This window comes from Quercus robur, chromosome 10, assembly GCF_932294415.1.
Source record: "Quercus robur chromosome 10, dhQueRobu3.1, whole genome shotgun sequence".
Taxonomy (NCBI): Eukaryota; Viridiplantae; Streptophyta; class Magnoliopsida; order Fagales; family Fagaceae; genus Quercus; species Quercus robur.
The window spans coordinates 7,921,040-7,931,325 of NC_065543.1; the positions used below are offsets into that span (position 1 = coordinate 7,921,040).

The 10,286-nt window shown below is 30.1% G+C and overlaps 1 protein-coding gene and 1 long non-coding RNA gene across 3 annotated transcripts; one reads left to right on the forward strand and one right to left on the reverse strand.

Moving 5' to 3' along the window:
* Positions 1-440: 440 nt before the first annotated feature.
* Positions 441-2,852, forward strand: LOC126702980 (uncharacterized). Its single transcript, XR_007647904.1, has 2 exons — positions 441-1,405; positions 2,649-2,852. It is a non-coding gene; the product is annotated as an uncharacterized LOC126702980 (long non-coding RNA).
* Positions 2,853-3,705: 853 nt separating this feature from the next.
* Positions 3,706-9,699, reverse strand: LOC126703249 (UPF0481 protein At3g47200-like). Of its 2 annotated transcripts, none has more exons than XM_050402204.1 (3): positions 9,588-9,699; positions 7,936-8,017; positions 3,706-5,197 (listed from the first exon to the last, which is right to left on the reverse strand). In XM_050402204.1, exons 2-3 carry the CDS (start codon positions 7,964-7,966, stop codon positions 3,939-3,941), a joined length of 1,290 nt encoding a protein of 429 aa, XP_050258161.1. In that variant the 5' UTR covers positions 7,967-8,017; positions 9,588-9,699; the 3' UTR covers positions 3,706-3,938. The 2 variants fall into 2 exon arrangements, with proteins under 2 accessions (XP_050258161.1, XP_050258160.1); XM_050402203.1 differs by having other exon boundaries at positions 9,571-9,699.
* Positions 9,700-10,286: the final 587 nt, after the last annotated feature.

The window sequence follows — 10,286 nt, forward strand, 5'->3', positions numbered from 1 at the left end:
GACGGACGAGGTTATGTCTATCCTTTATTAAACACGAACGAGGTTATTAGGGACGAGCATGTTTCACGCGTCCCATCTCTCCAATCTTTTGTCACGGACGACCTATGTGGACGAAATAGGACTTGTGCATTTTTAGTACACCATAAAAAACAAGACTCAAAAATCTTGCTAAACAACAATTCTCTTGTGGGTCTAACGTGTTTTGGATTATGGGTGATGAAAATTGAGTTATATAACTCACTTTTCACCCAATCCAAACACCCTTTAAAATTTTAAGGTGCAAAATTCAAACATCTTCAAACTTTAGAGATATAAACGTAGTTTGCAAGTTGGCCAAGAGAAAATTAAGAACGAAAATTAGGTAGCAAATAATATATATATATATATATATATATATTTATATATTTGTGAAAGAATGCTTGTGTTTGAAGTTTTGAAAAAGTGTGCTTAACTAGCTAGTTGGAGGTTTTGGGTCCACCGAAGTCGACCCAGTCCAAGAGTCTGATTTTGTGGCAAGAAATCGTGTTACCTGACGGATAAGAATCCTGTTAGAGTTACTAGGAACCACGTACTTTTTCTCTAGTCTTGAAACATACACAAGGAAAGATAATATTTGGTTTTCCTCTAAGCATAGGTTTAGGGTATTACAAACACAGAGTTAGATTTGGTGAAGATCTTGTGTGAGTTCATACTAATTCTTCTATAGAGGATATTATTATATGTCAAGTTAAACATAAACTTGAGAATATATGGTAATTGTATACATAAAAGTGAATTTATTCAAAGTTTGTTACGTAATTTTGAGCGGAAATTTTTCACTCAAAATTTTGTGCTATTGTGAGTGATTTTTATCTTGGGTTAGAAATTTTGTTAACAATATATATTTGTTTTGGAAATATTTGTTTTGGAATTAATTAAAATTCTAGTTTTGTTATTTTTATTATTATTATTTTTATATTTTCTGATCCAACATGAGGACGCTGGAGTTAAGTCTAAGTACTGTAAAGGCACCGACATGATCTTAATATTCATTTGTAAGATATGCAGAGAGTTCAATGACCAACGAAGAAATTCAAAAACAAAGATACTAATGGTCTGTTTGGATCACATGAATTTGGATTTGGATTTGGATTTGGATTTGGATTTGAGGGGGCCAAATCCAAATCCTTTGTTTGGGTAAGTTAAAAGAAATGGATTTGGATTTGATCCCAAATCCAACCAGAATTTGATAAGCCCAAATCCATGGATTTGAAATACCTTCCTACATGGTGGAATTTGGAAATCTCTCACTCTCACTCTCACTCTCACTCTCACGCACTATTCTCTCTGGGCTCTCCGTGTCTTTCTTCCTAGCCACAACTCACAAGCGATTCTTCCCTCTCTCCCTCTCTCTCAGCAACTTCAGGTTTGTTTCTCTCAACTCATATCTTCCTCTTTAACCTCTCTAATTCTCTCTTTCTACTAAATCTAAATCCACAAAGGCTGTGGGTTTTTCCAGTGGGTTTTATTTGATTTTTTTTTTTTTGTGGGTTTGTTTGGGTTCAATTTGATTATTTGTGGGTTTTGTTTGATTTGTTCGTACATCTTGTTTCATGGTATTTTCAATGATTTGTTTTGGGTTTGTTTTTATTTTCTATATCTATTTTAATTTGTGGGTTTGTAATGCAAATTATGTGTTTGATGAAATGCTTCTATGAACTGTCTATGAGTTGTGAAGTAAAAAGCAAAGGTATATATATAGTTTTGGTGAATTTGGCAAGCAATAAACCTAGTTGACAAACTGAATTTGGATTAGTTAATGCTCAAAGACATGACCATGCTACTGAAATTTGATGGGTGTTTTGATATAGATGAAGAGAATTAGCGTGTTGTCCATTGGGGCACAGTGAAAAATTGGTTTTGGCACCACCACTAAGGTGAGTGGTCCAATGACAAAGGCCAATCTCACATGATTTGATTGAGGTCAACAAGTTTGAATTTTTGAGAGCATGAAGTTTGTTCTCAGGATATCCACTAACTAATGCTGCTAGGACTCCAAAAGAGTTGGGATTAAGTTATGGCTAAACTTGCATGAGGTAGCACCAATGGTCCCCTGTCCTCTATCGTCCTCTATTTAGATTCTTCAGGTATTGGTTTATCAGTGGGTAAGTGGTCCAGTGGTAAAGGTTTATTCACATATGATTTGGTTTTCTTTCTTTCATACCTTTCACTAATAGTTTAATGGAAGACTTTGAGGCGTTTGCTCAGAGGGTGTCCTAAGAGTGTCTGGGTATGAATTTCTTTCATTGTATGCCAATGGACAACATTAAGTTTATTGCTGTCAAGGTGATGGATGATGAAGACGGTGGTACTTTAGGCAGGCCAGTGTGAACTGTAGAGTGAATTGACCCAAAAATAAAAAATAAAAAAATAATCTGTGAGGAATGGAGGTTGTGTTTGAGCTCCCCTTTTGTAGTTAAACAATTTGGCTTCACTGAGTGTCTTTTTTTGACAATGTGTGCCTACTCTATGTTTGTCTTGAGTTAATGTAATTCACTTTCTTTGCTGCATTTGGTGATGTATCTTTGCTTGGTCGGGTTTTAGTCTAGCTTTCATAGTTAGCTTCAATCTTGTAGATTCTTATTGTTTGTATTTTGAAAAATAAACAGATACAAAAATGACCAACGATGGAAGAGATATATCAATTCAATGAAAACGTAAAAGAGAGGAGATGGAAGTATACGAGGAAGAGGCAATGAGATTTGAGACTTTATGTTTATATTTATGTATTGTAATTTTCTTATTTTGAATTTTGTATTATTTGAAAAACATAATAGAAATGGGAAGAAAATACACATATTTTGGATATTTAATCTCTCTCTTGATATATAATTGTTTAGTTATGAACTTTGGTTTGAGATCTTGAATTTTATGAAAAAATCCATGCATTTGGGTTTTCTCTCTAGTTGATGTAAAAATTTTAGTTTTCAATAATTGGCAAGATATTTTTTTAGTTGTTTATGACTAAAGATATTTAGTTATTATCTTGTCAATTGAATTATTAATATTATCTCATTTATTTATTAAAAATGTTACTAAAATTAAAATGTAGAAGGATTAAGAAAAATAATAGTTAAAAAATATATTTTATTTATCTTAAATTCAAATCCAAAGCCAAATCTAAATTTAGGTATCCAAACAATGAAATTTGAAATGATGAATTTCAAATCATTCTTTGTTTAAAAAGACCCAAACAAGGAATTTTAAAATCAACGGATTTCAAATCAAGGCATTTTAAATTAATAAATTTCAAATCCAAATCCAAATTCAGATTCAAATGTTGTCATCCAAACACAACCTAAAATAGATATGTACAAAATGCAATGAGCTTTTTTGCTTTCATAGCAATGTGCGGTGGCCAGGGTGCAACATCTGTCAAAGATTAGGCGCAAATGACCTAATGCTAATAGCTAAGGGAGGTCGCGTTGTTAAAGAGATGGGTCAAATGCCCTACTTGCAAGTGTATTTACCCATTTGTCCTTCTCTTAGTGCAGGTTTGTGATTTTGCGTTCTTTACTCTCTAAGGCCCAAATTCATTCGATAATGGGCTTTGTTCATGGATCCATATTTTGTATGAAAATTTGGTGGCAACATTGAGTCATGTGACTCGTTTGAAGTTTAAATTATACACTGAAGAGATACCTACAAATTGGTTTGAAGACCTTGTTTGCATGAATTCAAGCAATTAATAATGGTTGGCTTTTAGACGTTCAAGCAATTTGCTCAAACAACATATTTTTTTGGCTGAGTATATACTGGACTATTTTACAAGGATGTGGAAACACAAAAATAATGTATTTTACAATAGCAAATTCAATTACTTTGACAATAGTAGCTAAAGATGAGAAGTTTGACACAAAGAAATCAAACTACCATCTAAAATTACAATAGCTTTAAACCTATAATACTTGGAGGATAGAACACACGGTTTGTATGAAAGTTAGAACGAGAAGGATAGCAACAGCGATGGTAGAAGCAGTTGTCCAAGGAGTGCTAAAATAATCTTGCTTTAGTATTGCCTTCCATCTGTGCCAAGGGTCCTTATAGAATGCATTCAAACTTTCGCAGAGTTTACAATATTCAGTGCCTAGACCTACCCATAAGATATTTTTGTGAAGATTGTTTACAATCAATGTTGCTGCATTGTTATCGCCTAGATAATTATCCACAATTCCATTATCACAAAGTAAATCCATATCTTTGGTAGTATTTATAAGGAAATCCATCATGATAAAGTAATCGGTAACATATCCGTTTCGTATGTAACGAGTTTGCTCTAATGCCATAATGTTTCGAATAAGAGCTTCCGTTGTATCATAAAATTCTAAGCATGGGATTTCCAGCACTCCATTTTCAAATTTCAAGCCAACTAAACATTTGTTTGAACTCACCTTAAACTTGACTCCTGCCTGTTGCAGCTGTGTCGCAGAGTACGAAAGTTTAACCTTTTTATTGCCTCTTTGGGGTAGCTGAGTGGATGAAGGCCAAAGTGATTGTGGTAGAAGAAAGGTTCTAAGCAGATCCGTGAAGTGTTGTATTTTCACATCAGAGTTCTCATGGCTTATGTTTTGAACATTGAAGTCCTTAAAGAATTCAAATGTAAGTTGACGTACAGTAAGGACACCTGAGTACAAGGGAAATGCATCTTGGAACACTTCTTCAAGAAAAAAGAATGGAAGCTGATTTTCAAGTAATAACAAGTCATTGGTCACCGTTTCGAGTAGAAATGATTCCTTGAACATAGGATCTTCACTTGGCCAAATATTCGAATGGTATATTAGGAAAAGCTCCAAAATGAAGTAGGCATCAACCAAGACAAGTTTTGACAACCTAGCATCACTTAGCCCAATATCCTCTCCGTAGAACTCGCGAATTTGTTTCAAGCTCTGTTCATTTACAGTTGAAGGTAAAGCTGTTTCTCCATCAAACCTGTTTTCGGCGATGACCCGTTGCCAGAAACGTTTGGAATATTCCTCTTTTAGACCTTGCATGGTTTGCAATCTGTTGCTGTATATTTGATTGCCAAAAGGGCCAATTGAAATAACCTGAGGTGTGTACGCTTCTTCATTCAATTTGCGAAGATGATACGGCACCCTATAGATACCGGTAATGCTATTTGAAATATTTCTGTCTTCATGTCTTGTTTGATACATATCCGCTTTTATTTATTTAATTTTTTTTAGAGAAGAAAAAAAAAATAAAAAAACACGTTATGACAATGTCAAGAGCCATTAGCATTAGAAACACATGTTATGACTTGCATGGTGCACAAACACGTTATAATCTTTTTTGAGAGGCAAATAGTGCGAATGGAACTAATTTAAAAATAAAAGTCCCAGGGCAGAGCTAGAAATTTTTGTTTGAGTGGCCGATTTGTGTTACTAATTTATTAGTCTATACAAACTTTTATACACATACACAAACACATGTATCTATACACATACACAAAAAATTAGTATCTTTCATAATGAATCTTTAAAATTAAATGTTTTATAAAATTAAATTAATCTTTCACCATCTTCCATAGTGAAATCCTTACAATTTTCATTTTTAATATAAGTTACCAAATTGTTTACCATTGTGAGTAAAAAAATTTCAATTGAATTAGTGAAGTGTTCAAAGACATAAATAATTCAAAACTTTAAAAAGTACGAGAACACATTTTACCATAAAAAATGAATTTGAGAAACAATACGTTCTTTATAACTACTAGACAAATTGGACAATTTTTTTTTAAAAACATTATTAGACCAACTCAAATAGTTTTGGGGGGGGGAAGTCCCATTTTTGAGGGCTAATTATTAAAATATTAAATATTTCTATATAGTAAAAAAAAAATTCAAAAATTTTGGGGGGGCCATGGCCCCCCCACCCTAACATGTAGCTCCCCTTTAAAGTCCTGTGTGATCCATGTGTGATGTTCACTCCATAAAAGTCCTGTGTGATTCATGTGTGATGTTTACGTCATTAATATTTATGAAACTAATTTCAACTATATTCATCTCTGATTTCACTATGAAGAGGGAAAAAATAAAATAAAATGTAAATTCTTAAGCAGCATATTAATTGACAAACTTAATATAGCAATTAATTATATTATCTTTAATATATATAAGAGGATTCCTCTCTTTTACCTGGACTTTTATATGATTCAAAAATACCATCATTAATAAATAGTAACTTTGTTTAAAAATAGGGTCATAAATGTCAAATAAGGCCAAATTTGCCCTTGTTTTTAATAAATGTGGGTTATGGAAGTTAAATAGAGTAAATCTCAAGTGAGTAAAATAACATTTTTCAAATCACAAGTAAGCAATGTGAATTCAAGCCAAACCACATGTGGGTTTAGTGTAATTACCCTATATATATATATATATATTTATATATATATGTATAACAGTGTGTATTTTTTCTCTTAAAAAATAAAAGATGTAAGGTAATATGAAATAATGTTTAAAAGTGAGATAGAGATAATGTCCTAATTTTAGGATCTTTCTCAATATGCGAGTTGATAAAAAGTTTGAAATTTTGAATTTAAAATAAAATGTGATAATTTGTAATGGAAAAGAGAAAGGAAAAACCCTAAAACTTAGAAACTTTTTAAATATAAGAAATTACTCTTTTTATTTATTTATTTTTTTTAAAATTATTTAACTAAAAGATAAGGAGTACTTTAAAAAGTTTAAGAATTTTTGTGAGAATATTTTAGTACATAAAATGATGAAATCCAAATAGGAGAATTCTGTTGTTAGTAGTATAGATATCAATTTATTACACATAAATAAAATTTGGTATTTCTATTTAGAGAGATTGTAAAATTCTTCAACTTATGAAGCAAACTGATCTAATTAAATCTCAAAAATTGATGATAATTAGTCAATAAACTATGCAATGCATGGAAAAATTTAATAAAAATATATTTCTTATTTACTATATATTTTTGTCTAAATAAGAAATTTAATAATTACATTAATCATTGATAGTCATTTATTGTAATTGTGTTTACATGAAACTAACTATCATATCATTTTAAAAAATACGTTGTGGCTAGATTCTAATAGAAGCACATTTATTATAAAAATTAAATCATCCCAGCCAAAAAAAAAAAAAAAATCTCAGAATTGCAAAGATCAACTAATTAATCCCAATCTTGATCAAATCACCTAAGGTTAGCATGGATATGGAGATTTGGTGAATAAGAGATTGGGAAAGATCAATATGATAAGGGAATGTGAATGATATTTATTCATCTTTTCTAAACAGCCAAAACAAATGGGAGGGATATTTATTCCCCTTCCCCACTACTTAATTTTTAAAACATCCAAATAAAGTAAAGGGTAACCATTCTCTAAGCAATAAATGAATCTACAGAGTGGAGGCTTAAATAATAAATACAATGTCAAAGTAGAGATGTCTATCATCTCAAAAAATTATAAGGGTCATGTTAATGGATGTCTTTAGAGCAATTTTTAATAAATTATATTAAAAAAGTTTTAACATCAACTTTTATTATACAATAATTAGGACTTCCTCCTAGTGTGGAATTAGAGTAGTGCTTAAGTGCTTTTGAATTGTTTGGGATTCATACTCGTCATAGAATCATAGCTCAAATCAAAGAATTATGTAAATCAAATGCAAAATATTTGTTTCTGAGCTGGGTATTTTCTGGACAAGTAATTTTTTCTAGGTCTTTGGTGTCATCAGATTTTATTACCACAAAGTAAGTGAATTTTGTTTGATAGACTTTGTGTTTCTTTAACACTTGAATAGGCGAAGAAGACATTGTCGTCGCTAGTAATAGGCGTAGAAAGATTTTACCAATTATTGACAAAATGAGAAAAAGCATAATTAAAAACATTAGAATCTAAAAAATTGCTTTGACCACCGTACCCTTACCTACAGCGTTACGAATACCGCTCAGAGCCATGAGATTGTGTCGTGAAAACCACTCTGAGGAGGCCGAGTGACAAAAGAAATACTGTGCACAAACAGAGAGCAATTTGTAAATCCTAATGTTAGATAAGCGTTAAAGAAAACCAGAGATTAATATTTGGACATGCCTGACTAATATATTACTAAATTAAATATCATATGTGGCAAGCTCATTAAAGAGGATGGAATGATTTCTCCCATTCTACCATATTATATATAAATATATAAAATGATGTCACCGAATTCTAAATTTCTAATAGAATGTTTAATTAAATATAGAATCGAATTTAAAATTAATTAAAAATATATTATAATAATATGTAAATTTGTAAGGCCCACAAAGTTAACGTATCACAATATTATAAGATGTAATTTGTAAAAGCTATGACCCTTATCTGATCTTCGAAATCGAACATATTCATTGTCCTCCTTTTAATACAAATACGAGAAGAAATAAATGAAACGCTTAAAAATAAAAAGTTAAAAAAATACATAAATTCATATGTTAATCAAAATTTATTAGGCTAATAATTTCATATAAAAGAATCTATATAAAAAATGATGCATTATCAAATATCAACCTTAACTGCACAGCTGTTGTAGTATATAACATATGAAATAAAGTAACATACTATAAAATGCTTTATAAAATTTATCCACCAAATAGACACATATAATTATGGTAGGATTAAGCATTGGTTGCATAAGACAGTCTTCATTTAGTCCAAGTAAGTGAGTAACTTAAAAAGATTTTAAAACAAACAATAGTATCATATAAAAGCAATTAATACTGAAAACATATTACACAAATTTATAAAATAAAATAAAATTTTTTATATTTAATTTTTATTTATGCATAGGTTATTTTATCATATTTTTTTTAACGATTTTTATGTCATATAAATGGCTAAAGAGAATACCTACAATATAAAAATTAAAAAGAAATAAAATAAATGATTAATTGAAGCATCATGATATTATTTCTTTTACGTTTACCAAAAAAAAAAAAAAAAAAGATATTATTTCTTTTACATAAATTCTCTTTCCTGTTGTTAGCAAAATAAAAAAAATAGGAAAAGAAACAAGAACAGAGACATTGATATTTATTCTTCCTAAAAATTGGGCTGACCCAATTAATTCATAGTCAAATTAGTACTACTTATTATCACATACTTTTATAATTGATTAACTGAGTCTAATTTTATAAGGATCTAGTTAATGTATGCCCTAAAGGCATATATTAATCATCTATTTTATGAAACTTTTATAGTAAATTTAAATAATTGTTAAAAAGTTTTTCATTTTCTCATAAAGATTTCCTAAAATTGTTTATTAATATATACTTTTAGGACATATATTAGTAAAACACATTTTACAAAGTCTAAAATGAGTGGCTATGATAATGACATCATTTACGGTATTGAACCATCCAACATTTCAATTAAATTAACCCATTATATACTGCTAGTTACAGTACCAAATCAAACCACGTAAGTTATAATATTGACTGGCTTAAATCAAAAATAGTACCAAAACTAGAAATAATGAAAAGTATAAATGTTAAACAAGAGAGAGAGAGATGAGTGTATATCACATCACCGGCTACAATTAAGAACCTCGTTATGCCACTGAGGAAAGAAAGCCACCAGCAGAGAACTTTTTCCACTTCGATGGATGAGATACAAATTTGTTTTCTTTGATTACAAAGAAAACTGATACCCCTTTGCATGTGAATACAAATTTGTTATGCCTCCGAACTGTCACAACACGATGAATTTATAAGCAAGAAATTTGGATATTTTAGTTATTATTTTAAAATGAAATTTTAATTTTCCATGAAGGAAAGAATATGTCTTTGTTAACAACAATAATTTAATAATTACCAAGTTATATATTGCAAGCAACATTAAGGAATGAATATGCCTTTCTTAACGTCAATAGTTTCATAAACACCAAGATCGAAACAAGAACTTGTTTCTTTCTTAACTTAAAATATAAATAACATACCTAAATTTATAAAAAAAAAAAAAATTTAAAATGTAATTTAATTCACCATGAAGCAAAGAATATGTATTTTTCGGAACATTAAGGAAGGAATATTTCATAAACACCAATATCGAAACAAGAACCTGTTTCTTTCTTAACTTAAAATAAATATAACATACCTAAATTTATAAAATAAAATAAAAAATTTCGAAATGTAATTTAACTCACCATGAAGCAAAGAATATGTATTTTTCGGAACATTAAGGAAGGAATATTTCATAAACACCAAGATCGAAACAAGAACCTATTTCTTTCTGTAAGAGACATAT